Consider the following 14997-nt stretch of genomic DNA (forward strand, 5'->3'; position numbering starts at 1 on the left):
TATAATTGCTATACCAGCAGTGAGTGATCTGAGTTAATTTTATCACATGTGATTAGATATTGCTAATTGTAATTAACTGATTGAAAAGCTATCTGTTTTACATGCTTGCTTTTCAATTATTAAAATGGTAATTTACTCATTGCCGTTTGTCAGTAAACTTGTATTAATAAGCCAGTTTCCCATACCTCCCAGAATAACATACTCTTGACAGCAAAGTTTTGTAATTAAAGCCTCATGGCAAAATTATTCTTTTGGCTAACTTGACGTACGGCCCTTTTTTCTTTTTATTTTAGATGCTTCTTTGGTGGAAGTGAGTGGGCTAGAATCTCTGGCAGGAATTTGTCTGTATTAATATGGCTCATCAGAGACATTATATTTAATTGGAGAGCCTGTGGTACAGTCGCAGGAGGCTGGAGGGAATTATTTAGCATTAGCAATGGCTCGTCTGGGAGTTGTGCACTAATCAAGGAGCTTGTGTGTTAACTGTAGGGATGATGGCAGTTATGACGACTATGACATGTGAGCACATGTCTGAATGAGAACTGGACAGGCAATGAGTTAATCAAGAAATATATTAAATGGCTCCCATGCTGCTTCATTATTACTCTGTAGAGTGTCTGTCAGATTGTGTACTTTAACAAAAAATAAAATTATATCCAACAAATGGATGTTTTTGCAGGTAAAGTTAATACCAAATTTTTAAACCAAGAACCTCTTTCCTCTCTCCATTTTTGAAGTGAATGTATGCTTCTAAGTGCCGTGTTGAAAAAGATAAGGTGAATGCTTGGCCTGCAGAATGTATTTAAACCCTCCAATCTGCAAGCTCTTGTATTTTGCCAAATACTTGTTTTCGGTAAATACGAATTATTTTCCATTTTCAGCTAGATGTTTTTAACATCTTTAAGCTTTTACATAATTAATAGCTTGCTAAAATATAAAATTTATTGTTAGCAACTTAGCTTCAAGGAAATAGGAATGCTAATATTATTCATTATCAGGATGCTCCAAACCTTGTAAAGTAAGGAAACTAAATGCAGCACCCTTCAACTGTGATGCATGGACTATTTATATGCCAGGTAGACACATTCTGTGCTCAGCATGGTTAGAGGCATCCGTTTCCTATCTGTCATGAAATTATCAGTTATGCTGGAAATATTCGTGTTTAGAGGAAATGGAATTAATAAATTGAGCCCACCTTAAAAGTTAAACCAACTGAATTGTATCGGTAGGCAAATTTATCCCAGAGCTACTAGACAGGCGAACATGTGCACTTTTCCTGCTATTGTAAGCACTGCCAAATTTAATACAACTTTCTACCAAACTGTAACCTTCATGTATTAGCTTAATTAAAGCAGTATCATGGCTACTACCCAAAGTGTTAACCTGTAGGAGGTTGTTATTGAAATCCATTATCTGTGGAGTCAGTATTAGTGGTCAGCAGCAGCAGAAGTAAAACTGCAAGTAAGACCCTCCCTTGGGTGCTGTGAGCTCAGCAGGTTAAACTGTCAAAGCTTCTTAAAGGATGGATAGTTAAACCCCCTGGAGTTAAAGGTAAACCAATCATTTGCTGTCAGCAGGAAATATGACTTTATTTAGCAGGTTGGAGGGGGAAAAAACCCAAATGCTAACAGGAAAGAGGATTTAGAAGGAACCATTCTGTAGGAGCATGTGTTGCTGTGCTATGTAGATTCCATGCAACCTGGAAAGGTTTTTTTTAAAATTCCAGGTTTTTTTGAAATAGGAATTTTATATAGATGTGTATTCCAATGACTTATAAAACTATGTGTAAGGTTGAGTTAATTTTTTAAACCTGTGAATATTATCTATATGTTGTGAGGAATTTAAAACTTTGAGCCTCTTAAATGGAAATAGTTGTCATTTTGCCGAAATAGGTTTTCTTTCCTTTGGTGTTGTGCAGGTGTTGTCTGTAATTAATTAGTACCTGTAGCAGGTAATTATCTTTCACATGTAATTTTACTGTATGAAATATATTTAGCATTGACCAGGTGTGCTATATTGAAGATCTAAATAGGTATTAGTAGAATTTCTGAGTACAGGCCACATCTATTTATGATACTGTAATCAGGCTATTCTGATAGTGCTACATTTTGTCTAGTTTTTACTTAATCTTCTGAGGTGAAGATCTGGAGCATCTGTCTTAGCACTTCTGAAATTCTTGCGTCAAGAAAAAGAATTCCAGAAGTGATAGCTTGTCCTAAAAGGGTGGGAGCTAGGTGGTGGGGGAGCACTTTACTGTTATGTTCATTGAAACAAGGTCTGTGCTTGGGTGGGGAGAACTTTGTAGTGTCCTGCAAAGAACGCTCTTTTGTATAGCAAGAACTGTTTCCTCAGTGCATGCACTGATGTGCTGAAATAATGCTGTCTAAGATGAATAGGATACAATGGAGGTGAAGATTCTGCTCACTATCCTTGAGTTAACTTAAGTCAGAAAAGTGTGTATCATAGGAAATATGCTAGGAGGTAGAAATGTTGTTAGGGAAGATACTCAATAAATTAAAAAAAAACCCAAGCAAATAAAGGATTTTTCTAGAGTCACACTAAAATAAGTTTTACAATTTGAGTTGCGGCTATGGCAGAATTCTGAGGGGAAAAAATTGTTGAAAATATTTTTGTCAGATGATCTGGAAAAGTATGGGACCACAAAGTCTGACATCCGCAACCATGAATGAATACACATTTTGCACAGTAACTGTGTGAAAACTGTATTTGGACAGAGCAGGTTTCCTATCTATTCCTGCCTGTTTGTTGGACTGTACACAATCCTTACAGACTTGGTGAGCTGGCTGCTTGTCTGTGCAGTCATTTTCAGGAGTGCTTGGTGCTTTTTCTCCATTGCTCTGTTTTTATAGACTTCATCTTGTGATCTCAAAGCTGTCTTGTCTTTCAGAAGAAGGCTTTTGAGGGTAGACAGGTTTTATGTAGATGACTGTCTTCTTCGAAGTTGTGCTATAATGAATAGTTATTATTCACTGGCAGAGAAGTAATTTTCTTGCAAGACCAAAAATTTTATTTAAGAACTAAGCAAAAAATAATTTTTTAAGAAATCCAAACATTGACATTAGTGGAATTTTGAAGGAAAAATGCTCTACTGTAAATGTAATGTAATAGCATAATATTAAGTATGAATATTTTATAAGACATTTTAAAGTATTTAATTGTAAGTAAAAGCATGAAATTACGCTGGCTATGATGGTAATGTTGAAATTTTATGATGCAGTTTTGGTTAATTATATGTACTGCTTTAGAACCTAGCCTTATTGGAAAAGCCCCTCTCATTGGGTACCTAGAAGTGGTTAAGGTGTGTGTGTATGTACCTATATACATACATACATGTGCATATACATTTTCTGTTAAGCATATATCCATTGCATAGACATGAGGAAAATCTATGTTTTAGGAAACCTGCTCTGGAATTTTGTTATTTTTAAGATATTCTGCATTCACTGAAACTGCTTTTTCTGGTATTTTCTCTGGATTTTTTAATGTTGTAGAACTTGCTTCGTATTATGTCTAAATTCTTCTAAGTCTAAACTACTTGTGAAAGGAGTGCTTGAGCTCTCCTGCCCCCTCTCATTCATTCATTCACTGTATGGGATCTGATGGTCATGTGGCTTGGGAGATGGTTTAACTTGCTGATCTGACAGAAGGTTAATTTCCCCTCCCCTTAGATTACTTTTCCACTCTGTCTGTTCAGTTCATTGATCTGTCTCAGCAGCACTGTAATTGCTGGAGCCGAGTGTGGAGGAGAGTTTAGGGGTGGGATCATCCTTTGAGTGGCATTTTGTATATCCTTAAAGTGAGGCTTATTGTGAAATTTAATGTAAATCTCAATATATGGTTCATTTTGGACCTGAGGTTAGTCCACACTGGGAAGAACATTACTCGTTGTAGGTCTGCATCTTGTGTTAGTGATTTTAAAATAAAGTTCATCTTCCACCTACTGATCCAGAATATGTTGCATTTAGTTGATGTCCACATTTCCCTTTTCACCTTTCTGTTAAGTACTGTTCTGCGGTTAAAATAGCTGTGAATTCACCTTGCTGTTGTGAGCTATTCTCTGAATACTAGAACTGGTTTTAGCAGCCCTTGATCTTTGGATGCTGGAAGTAACTTCTGCAGCCCGTCCATCTGTAGACATCTGAATGGCTGTGCACTGTGTTCCTCTGTCTGAAAGGGGAGCTCTATCCAAATCAGAGCAGAAAATGCTGGGTAGGAGCATGTTAGCAGCGCGTGCTGTGTGTTGCCTTTTACTGGGGCAGAGTTTAACCTGCTTTTTCTGAATCCCAAGTGTCTTCTGGAATATCTAGCTTAATTGAGAACTAAATCTCTACTATATTAAGTTCTATAGTTGACTGCCCTTTCTACCATGTAATACTGTTTCCTAGACCTGCTTAACCACCAGTTTCCCCATCTCCAACATGTCTTAACCCCTTTAGAAAGCAAAACAAAGAAGCATGCATCAAATGCATTCCTTGGTGAGCTTGTTTTTGGGAGAGGCAGGAAAAAGAAACAGCATGAGAAAAATCTGTCCTATTGCTTTGCTAATGTGCTTAGAAGCTGAGATTCCATTAGGGAAAGGCTGACATGTGGGTGCAGATGTGTTTGAAATGCAGGGAGGCTACTAAAAACACTGTAGGGAATCACTATTTTGTTAACATCACAAAAAAACTTAATACTTTTTCTAAAACACCTAAAATGCAGAATCACATTACACTGCAAAGATGAAACTCTGAGCATTCTCAGAGAGCATAGTGGACCGCTCTAAATAAATATGATGAATTGCTCAACTCCTGCAACAGTTGGAGACTTTCTTTGGTAAATACATTTATCAAGTGTCTTCCCAAATCGTTAGTCTATGCTCTGAACTAAAAATCTTCACAGCACCCTAGACATCAGCAAAGGTTTTGTTGAGTGGCTGTGCTGCCTCCTATTTTCACTTGAGCAAAGAAACTTGGTAGTTCTCCCACCAAGGGAAACTCCAGTGGAAGGAGGTAAGAGGAATGTTTTTCCCTCAAGATGGTAAAAATGTTTGGAGTTAAAGATTGGGACATTCTGGTTTTCCCCTCCTGATTGTTCTACCTCTGTTAATAGTTCAGTTCATCCAAAGGTAGATTAGTGAACAAGGTGACTATTGACCTCTTTCAGTTATTCTGCCAAAGAAAGACTGATTGTTCTGGTTGGTGTTGAGTAAAACGTGTTGGAGGTTGTGATACAAATTAACTACTTCCTTTTGCTAAATTTTCAATAGCAAACTTGTGTACTAACTAGTTGGAGAGTTCAACACAGTAGGCACTTAAAATAAAATTCTGAGGGAGAAGCCCTCTTTCTCACCATTGTTCTAGAAGATGCTTCACAGCTATCTGGCAAAGAGTAGGCATACAGGGGAATGCTTTCAGGAGCCGTTCTGGAGCTCTTCTCTAGAGTCTTATCTGTAATGTCTTCAGGACTCAGGAAGCGTTTTCTTGATTGTGCCACAAGGAGAACACAGATTGAGAGTATCACTCTTGACAGCTTTAGCATGGTCTGGTTTCCACAGTAGGCGTGTTCAGGACTCTTAAGTACGGTGGGGAGTCCTTTCCTCTTCAAGATGCAAGTAAATTTGTATGTCTTTTTAACAGCAAACAGTGTTCCAGAGCTTCATCCATGGAAGAGAGAATGGAGATTTACTTTCTCTTTTTTTAAGGTTACAAAAATAAATTCACGTGTATAAGCGAGAATGCAAACAGATGAAAATCTTGATATGTGTGGAAATGTGCTTTCTCTTGGTGTTGGTTAAAAATAGTCTTCCTTGCCTGATTCATGGTGCTTGTTCTTTAGTGATTCGTCAGTTCAACCTGGATCCATTCCATTTAATTTTAGTAGGAAACTCTGGATTTTTGAGGTCCTTGGTTGCTGAGGTTATTTATTGTCTTCATTTTTGACCAGTTGGCAAACTTGAAGGGCAAGACTGGGAAGTAAAGGAAAGGGTGTTATTTTTTTAAATTTATTTTTCTCAGCTGGTGTCCATGAACCAGGGATCTAATCCTGCAGATGCTAATGAACGGGCTGTTTTGAGGGTCATTGTAGACTTGGAGGGGAATGTAAGTAAATGCCCTTCACCAAAACATGTTTGAAGGTCACTGAAGAATTGTTTTACAGAGTGGGCCGTCAAATTAAAATAATTTAAAAGAGGCTCGCAGAGAAATCTATTTATGTTGACTCTGTAGGTTGACCTGTTTATTTGCATGAATTTTTATTTAGGTTTTTGGAATGCTAAGTAAAATTAAATATAGGATATTTATATATTTCAGTTTTGGTTTTTGTGTACTTTAGACATGTTTCATTATTTTGTTTCGGGGTTAAATGCTGTAATGGTGTGGCAGCATTTCTTTGCAGATAGCACTTTAAAGGCTCTATGAATACTGCACACTATGTGCTCATACTTACTGTATTACTGGTGTGTGGATTTTAATGTCAAACTGCTAAACACACTTAGGTCAGATGAAGGCTGTGTTTTTGGCAAAGTAGTGAATTTGAATCTTTTTTGCATCTGTTTGATTTATTTTTTTAAACTTAAGACTGTTCAATGCCACAGGCTTTTTGTTCTGTTTTGTCTATCTCTTTTAGCAATGGTGCTGGCAAGGTTTAAGGTGGTTGGTTTTTTTTAGCTACCTTACAAAGGATTTACTCATTAGCCCTATTTTATGGGTTGAGCTAATTGTGATTTGTCTTGCTGAGCGGTATTATGCAGTTTGGGCCAATTAAGTGAATCCACTTACACCAACGGATGTTGTTCCAATGTGTAATATTGATTTGAGCTATAAAAGGAGAATGACTTGTTTGATTAGATTTCTTTGTCTAAACAATGCTCAATCTTATCTAGTGTAGCAAACAAAAGTATTCACTGAGGTTGTTTCAATTGCTTCTTGGGTTTGATTAGCACTGTATATGCAATGATAACAATTTCCCTATAATATATATTCTAAAACAGCACAGAAGAATTAGGGGAAAAATACAGCCTGCAACTCAGTATAACTGTCTCTGCTGCATGAATATCAACTTGTGCTGAGACCTGGGGATGTGTAGGTTGACCTACTCTGAAAAACAGGGACGCTGGGGAATCCCAGACATTTACCTCCTCAGAGACAGAGGAAAAGGGGAGTGTGTGTGTGTGTGTATGTGTTAATTAGACATTTACACTGAAGTAAATTGCATCTGTCACATAAGCCTCAGAAACTGCTGAATTATATAAAATCATCCGTAGAAACTGTGCAGATGATATTAAACACTCTATTAGGAAAATGCAAGTAGATATATTTTTCTTCATTGACAAAATCAGCCTTTACTTTTTGGAGTTAGTAAATGAGAATGATTGATTGTGAAGCAAACTGGGGAGAAAAGCACTTTTTGTCATGAAGTAGATCTATAAGAAGGTGGCAAACTTGAGCTGCTGAATAATTATAATGCTAGGGATCTGTAAATTTTCTTGGTGTCTGATTGTTTTATAGACTGTATATTAACTAAAAGTGGTTTAGTTCTTTGCTTAAAATAATTTTTAATACATTCTATATTTATACTGAGAAATTTTCTGTGTAAATGGTGAGAGACATGCATATTTAAATGTAATTTGTTTATAATGTAGATTTCAACTAGTGATCTGCAGCAGGTGAGTGGCCCTGGAGAAGGTTACCTTGATACTACTGTGTTAAACAGAACAGGAGACCTATGTATGTGTCTCTAGGAGACCTATGTATATTTTAGGTAGCAAGTTATTAATTTTGATTTCTTGAAATGATGATTATTTGAGGTTTAACTATGAGGATAATTCAGTAAATTCAGAGTATGGCTATGCATGAGAGCGTGCTATTGTCAAATGAACACGTGTCACTCTCCAGGATAAAGGAGAGCTAACATAATCTAGGTAGTTTGGGTACATCCTAGCTCTGATTCAGTGCAGTCCTTCTAAAGTGGGTCACCTGCAAGGCAGATATTGACTATTTTTGTGATGTTCATATGCAGAACTTTGGGTTATGGGCATATTTGTCTTCTGGAGTATGATGCCAAGCCCTGGCACCAAACCTGGTTTATAAATCCTCCAAACCCAATTTCTGCTATTGTTACCACCTCTTACTTCACTCTGCATCCTGTGAGCTGCTGCAGTGTGGAGTGGTGCTTGAAACCAGTCCAGGCCGAAAATGACTGACAAGTCACCCCCAATGGACTCCTTGCTTTACTTGCCTACTTGCTGGGAAAGTGGTGAAGAAACATGAAGCTGTTGCTGTGTAAAGATCTGGCAGGATTTGCTGATTTAGATGCCTTTCTGTGAAGGTGGCTCCTAAACTAGTTTTGTAACCAGTGGCTGCTTCTGTGCAGTTTGCTTCTGAATGAGTAAGCTTGCTGGAGTTGAGCTAGTTCTTGTGTGTGTTTATTGGCAGGAAGACTATAATAAAATAATTGTTGTGCTGCTAATTATTTCCAGTTGACTTTGTATCTTAATCCAAAAATAGTTACACCATTTAATAGCAGTCATTCTAATGTTGTTCTGCTAGGACTCCTTGTTAAATCTAGAGTTTTATTATTAGTAGCTTATTTCTTCTTGGTACAGGAGTCTTTGATGAGCTGGTTGGCTGTTTGTGATTGGTCTGGATTTCCAAAGGTGACTGTATTTAGTCTCTAGTTTTTGAATTAGGTTGAGGTTCTATAAAATGAAGATATTCAGTAGGTTTCGCTTTTGTTATTTTTGAAATATAATCAGCCTTTATGGAATAGACTACTTGAAGTATAAAACTTTTACAGAAATTAAACTGCTTTTACACACAAGATACCTTTCCATGATTTCTAGTTGTTTGTATTCTCTAACATAACAAGCCCTTGGTAGCTGCTTGAGCCTTCTCTCGAGGCCCAGGTAGTCCAATATGAATAAAACCTGCATTATAAACCATTAAGCACTTAGTTTTAACTGTTTTCCAGCTTTTATTGTTATCCATTCATGCTTGAGATTGCAGGGTCAATTCAGATATTTATGAAGGAATTGAATTTTTTCAAGAATCTCCTGGGACTTTCTACTTTGTTGACACTGGGTGTTTTTTGTGAACTAGAACATAAAAGGGAGAAATGATACCCTCTGAGGTTTTAGCTGTAAGGGACAAGTTTTGAATACCAGGGGTTGTGTGATTTAAGTCAAGTAATCTTAAGCAATCATTGAAATTGAAAATCAATATATTTGAAATTTGTGGTGCTTGAGGAAGGGGATTGCTGGATTCTTTGGACTGTCTAGAAATATTGCATTATAAGTTAGCTTCTGCAGAGGTAAAGGTTTAGTGAATTACTGTGTGAAGTAGGCAGCACTTGGTAGTAAGCTGAAAGTTTCATGTTGTCATGTAAACTCAAATGATGATTTTTGTTATAATGTTTGCTAGTAATTACATTTGTACTGTACTAAAAATCTATGATGTACTTTTGTTATAATATTTGGGGCATTCTTCATGATCTACAATACATTTTCAAAGAAATCTAAATGCTAAGGGGAATTGTCATTATGAATTACTAAGTAGCAGATTTTCAGTTTTATATGTGTGCTGGTTTACTCACAGTAAAAGTAGATATGAACTCGTAATAAAAGTAGGTATGAGAAGCCCCTAGATGGAAGAGCTGTCACTGGATCCTGAAAATCTGGAGGTTTTGAGTTAGTGGAAGTGGAATGAAATGGAGACCTATTTTTTTGAGAGATTTGCCTGGTGCATTCAAGGCTGAACTGGCACTGAACTAGAGAAGGCATCAGCAACTTGCAGTAAGATGAACAAGGAGAAATGGATTTACCAGGTTACTGGGTGATATGGGAAACAAAGAATTGAAACTCCAAAGAGTTGAATAGCAGTGGAGCATTTCAGAAAGGAGTGGGGGAATATTGGGGAAAAGTGCACAAGACTGTTTATATGTATGAAATCAATTGTTTGCGATATCTTCTATGGCTGCTTTTGTCACTGTGGTACCAAACTGTGAGCAAGAAGTGGGGTGTGTGGGGTTTTCATCTTGATATCCAGAAATAGCTAAGGATGTTTAGTCCTCTTTTATAAAGAAGCTTTTGGTTTTGTAAAACATACATTCTTAATTAAGCTTAAGCTTGAATGAATTTGTTTAGGAATGTAAACAACATTGGGATTCAGAACAACTTTAAGCATATGAACTGATCACAAAGATAAAGGAGCACCTGCTGTTTCTTCAACTCAGTTCTGCAGGAAGGATGACACAGGCTAATCTTTATAGCATTTGATCAAAATAGATTACTTAGTTGCTAAGGTCTGTGTACTAGTAAGCACTAAAACCTGCTGCATGATTGTCTGTGCTGGTGCTCTAAGATTTTTTTGGGGGGGTTTTGCTCTGTTTATATTGTGAGACCAATGCTGTGGTGATAAAACAGTTGTGACTTTATAGAAGCAATAGCTGAAATGTGAAATGTGTGGTGATTCCAGGAGGCTATGTGAACTCTCATGTACTTAAGAGTACAGCAAATCCCGAAGCTATTAAAGAGATACCTCCAGAAAGAAACACGGAAATTAGGTGACAAGTTAATGTGCTTCTTGTTGGTAGGATTAACTTTTGCCGAGTTTAGAAAAGGTCAATAAAGCAGAAGAAAAAAAATAAAATGCTTGATAAGTGACTCTTCCTTGTCATGCATATTTGTTATATTTATGTGCTACTGTTTTCTCATTGTATTTTTCAAAGTGTTTTCTGACTGCTGCCTGTCAGTGTTTGTAGATGATTTTTGGTTTTTTTTCTGGTCTTGTTTCTTCTGAACGAGCCAATAGTGTATCCAGACTGCGTAATTTCTAACTAACGTAACTTGACAGCCTTCATACTACTCACAAATAAAATTCCTTTTCACAGAGAACAAAATTTCCCATTAATAAACCAAAAACATCATGCAGAATCACAGAATATTCTGTGTTGAAGAATCCACGGGGATTATAGAGTCCAGCTCTTAAGTGAATGACCCATACAGGGATCAAAACCACAAGCTTGGTGTTATTTGCACTGTGCTCTGACCAACTGAACTTATCTCAGGGTTTCTCAAATGTTTCTCAACATATATATTTCTCAAATGTTAATAATTTTCTGAAAGAACTCAATTTTTAGACAACCTATTCTCACTTTCAAATGCTGATGATATCAAACAATTTTAAAAATTGGTAAGCATTGGAAATGTCAAATTGGCATTCTAAACAAGTCTTACTAACAGCTGGCAGTCTTACAGAGTTTAAGCAATGGCATGCTTTCTTAAATGCATACTGAAAGAGCTTACAAAAATGAGAATGAGGAAAAACTGGTTGGTTGGTTTCAGGGTTATATGTATATCTTACTTCAAAGAAAAGTATTCTGAACTCTGTAAATGTGTTAAAGACCAGTCTAATTAAACTCCTTAAACTTAAAGATAAGCATTCATGTGAGATGTAAGAAGACTTCTAACTTTAGTATTTTTGGTAAAATGCTGGAGGTATTTGTCCCTTTTTTTGTTTGACTAAAAAATGTTTGGCAAATGCATGTAAACGAGGATACAGTGGATTAGAAGTCAAACATGAGCCTGCTTAAGTAATTCTCAAGATTTTCTGGTTCATGTGTAGTGATATTGAACTCTTTAGTCATAGGCTTTAATTTGTGCATGGTGCTGACCTGATGCTGTGCAGGGACACTCATTGCATCCCTTCATTCAATTCACTCTAATTATCCCCAACTTCCTGGGGAGCCTGCTTAGAACTGGTCATGAATGTTTGTTATTAAGTATTAAGATATTAGACTACACTGGTTACAAGTAACAAAGTAGTTTTTAGTCTGAATTTACGTATAGATGATCAGTATAGGAAGCTGAAATTATATTTGTCTTGATTTTATTTAATCAAATTCAAAATAATGTATTAGAACAATAAAACATTTTGACAGTGACTTAAGCTCAGAGTTAAATGAAATGAGATTTCTTGTGCAAGTACTTGTATGCCAGTGTTGGTAATTTCAGTGTGTATTTTAGTGGTTATGGTACGTGAATGATCTTTGACACAATCAGATTTGTGTGCGTGTAACTGGCTGATGTTAATTATTTTTGCCGGGAGCATCTGTTAATGCAGAATATTGCCTCTTCAGGTTCACGTGAAAATGGCGGATGAAGCTGTCTGTGTTGGCCCAGCTCCCACCAGCAAAAGCTACCTCAACATGGATGCCATCATGGAAGTCATTAGGAAAACCAGGGCCCAAGCTGTGAGTCTGAATGTGTCTATCTGCTGCAGCTGTTTCATATATAGAAAGCAGAAAAGACAGAGTTTGTATTTTTTTTTAAAAGGTGTGTGTGGGGGGGAAGTGATTGAATATGCTATTCCAGTTAGTTCATGTCACATGAGTTAAATGTGTCTGAAATCGCTACTGGAAATCAAAGGCTTTGTAGCATCTGGCAGCACTGGTTGCTGATCCTGCAGGTGGCTGCTGGATTCAGCTTTCACACCAGGGAGCAGCTTCAGTTCATTTCCAAATTTGCTGGGGGAAAAAAAAATCCCAATTAGTTTTGAGTGCTAACCCTTTATATGCCATAATGGCTTTTTTTAATGCTTTACAAAGTGTGTCCAGAAAGGCTTTCGCTCAAACATCATTTGAATCACTTTTTATATTGTAAAAATGTTACTGGCAGGAAGGTAAATGGTGCATCCCATAATTGCTTTTGTTTCAGAATGTTTACAAAATGCACATTAGCTTATTTGTGTAAATGTGGGCAAGTCTGCCTTTTTTCTCTCCAAGTTGGCTAGAGATTCAAAGCTTAACAGGAATCAGTAGGAAAAACTAATATGTAGTCATGTTCACGTTCCTAATGTTCTTTGTTCTGTCACTGAAATAAATGTATTATTCGGGGCTACTGTACACAGAGCATTTATTAAAATAAAATTTGATGTGTATATATCAGCAACACAAACTACCCTTGAACAGTTGGATCAACACTGTGGTCTCTTTCAAACATGATGTTTTGGTACAGTGCTGTTAGGGGCCAGAAACTTTCCTGTGAAGAAAACCCAGTATTTAGTTCCCTTTGAGTTTCTGAACATGAGACCCAGTTATTGGCTCTTGAAAAGAGGTGGATAAAATGGCTTAGGCTTTATCTGTCAGAGTATATTAGATCAAGAATCGTATGTGACTTGCAAAAAGTAAAATGAAAACTTTCTCATGCTCCTCTCAAGTAATTAGGCTGAATGTATATTGGGGTGTGAGTAGCAAATGAGGCACACAGGATGCTTGACTTAGGCTAATGAAGAGAGTATATTGTGCTCTCTAGCCAGGGTCACTAGAGGTAGGGGGCTTATGACTATGGACCTGTGCACCATTGTTATGGTTAGTGCTGGAAATATTTTGAGATACAGAGCACTTTATAGTGGTTACTGAGGAGAGTGTGGATGAGCATATTTGGGGAAATCTGCAATGGAGCTAAAAAAGCAAAAGGCAAATCACCAAAGGGAATGTCCATTTGCTAGGCAAATAGCTCCATTTGCTCTGCAAGCAACCCTGTTCTCCCCAGTTAAATAAAGAAAGTTTGTTTCTGAAATGGTAGCTCAATGACTCAGGACAGAAAAATCAGTGTGCTAAGGGAGTTTAAGGTATTCAACCTATTTAATTGCTTAGTGATCCACTTCACTATCCCCAGAATCTGAAAATGTGCTAGTGATTTTGCTGTCTGGTTTCAGAACTCAATCAGCTTGAATTTTTTCTTTTGTCTTCCAAGGTACACCCAGGATATGGATTTCTTTCAGAAAATAAAGAATTTGCTAGACGTTTGGTAAGTTATTTTATTTGCTTGGCTGTGTCTGATGCAATGGGTGGCACATACTTGTTTCAAGGTATCTGAGGAATCAAGCTATCAACTCAAGGCAAATCTAAAAGATTCTTTAACATAGGGGATTTTAGTACGCTTCCTGTACATGTGGATTTCTTGCAGTTTGAGGTTGTAATTGCAGCCTGAGTTATCTTTTGGGAGAAGCCTGTTTGTAAGAACTTTACCCAGGATGTAAAAACCTTTCAGGATTTTCACTTATGCCTGGACAGTTTATGGGGCTGCTCTGCAAAACTGGGTCACTGAAATGATCTAGGTTAAAAGTATCTGGTTTTAAGTGATCATTTTGGTGATTCATAGCACAGCTGGTGAACAGCTGTATCAGCAGCCCTGAGAAGGTGCTGAACTTTACTTTGGGATGGGAATAGAAAGCTGTTTAAAAACTGGCTTCTCTGCTGTGGTATTGTATCCTGGAGCTGCATTGTCTGAAAGGACCAAAGAGTCAAGAGGGTGCTGTTGTCACTTTGTCTGAATTGATAAAATTTTTTGTTTAAAACCTCTTTACTTCAGTAAGTTTTTTTGTACATCACAAACTGATATATGGTCTGATTTTATTTTTTTTCTGAAAGCTTTCATGCAGCTGCTTGAAAGTGTGAGCAGTGCTAGGAGGAAGTTACATTCACAATGTTTGAACAAAGTCCTGGGTGGACGCTGTATGTATAGTCACTGCAGATCATGTGTTATTGTCTACTGGTTTTGCTCAGAATAAGGACAAGCACATATGACACTGAAGTTCAAAGTAGAAAGCTATTGCAGCTACCAACTTTGTTATGGAGTAAATGAACCATGTAGCTGAAGAAATTCCTTGTTTTACAGGCAGCAAGATAAATTTGTTTCTGCTTTTGAGAAAAATCTGCACCTTTTTGATTCAGACTAAAAAACTTAGATGAAGAATCTGATTCAAAATGTTCTTTTGCCCTTAGCATTTGTGGAACAGGTCTTCCACGTACCTTCCTTGACTATGTTCCTTTAGGCTTAAGTTCTAGTTGCAATACAGATCCTTACTATTTAGTTGAGTTGGTGTTAGAGAATGCCGCCTGCTCATTAAGGAGACTATTTGAGAATGAAATCTAAAAAATTCATACTTCCAAGTTGCTGTGTTTTTTTGTTTTTTTTTTAAAGCCTCTAGACGAAAA

General features: G+C 37.0%; 1 protein-coding gene across 1 annotated transcript in view; it reads left to right on the top strand.

Moving 5' to 3' along the window:
* Positions 1–14997, top strand: part of PCCA (propionyl-CoA carboxylase subunit alpha) — a 264586-nt gene that overhangs the window by 18948 nt on the left and 230641 nt on the right. The window contains 2 exon segments of the mRNA XM_040054654.2: positions 12136–12249; positions 13754–13807. Coding sequence (XP_039910588.2) covers positions 12136–12249; positions 13754–13807 — 168 coding nt within the window.

This window comes from Hirundo rustica, chromosome 2 (genome assembly GCF_015227805.2).
Source record: "Hirundo rustica isolate bHirRus1 chromosome 2, bHirRus1.pri.v3, whole genome shotgun sequence".
Taxonomy (NCBI): domain Eukaryota; kingdom Metazoa; phylum Chordata; class Aves; order Passeriformes; family Hirundinidae; genus Hirundo; species Hirundo rustica.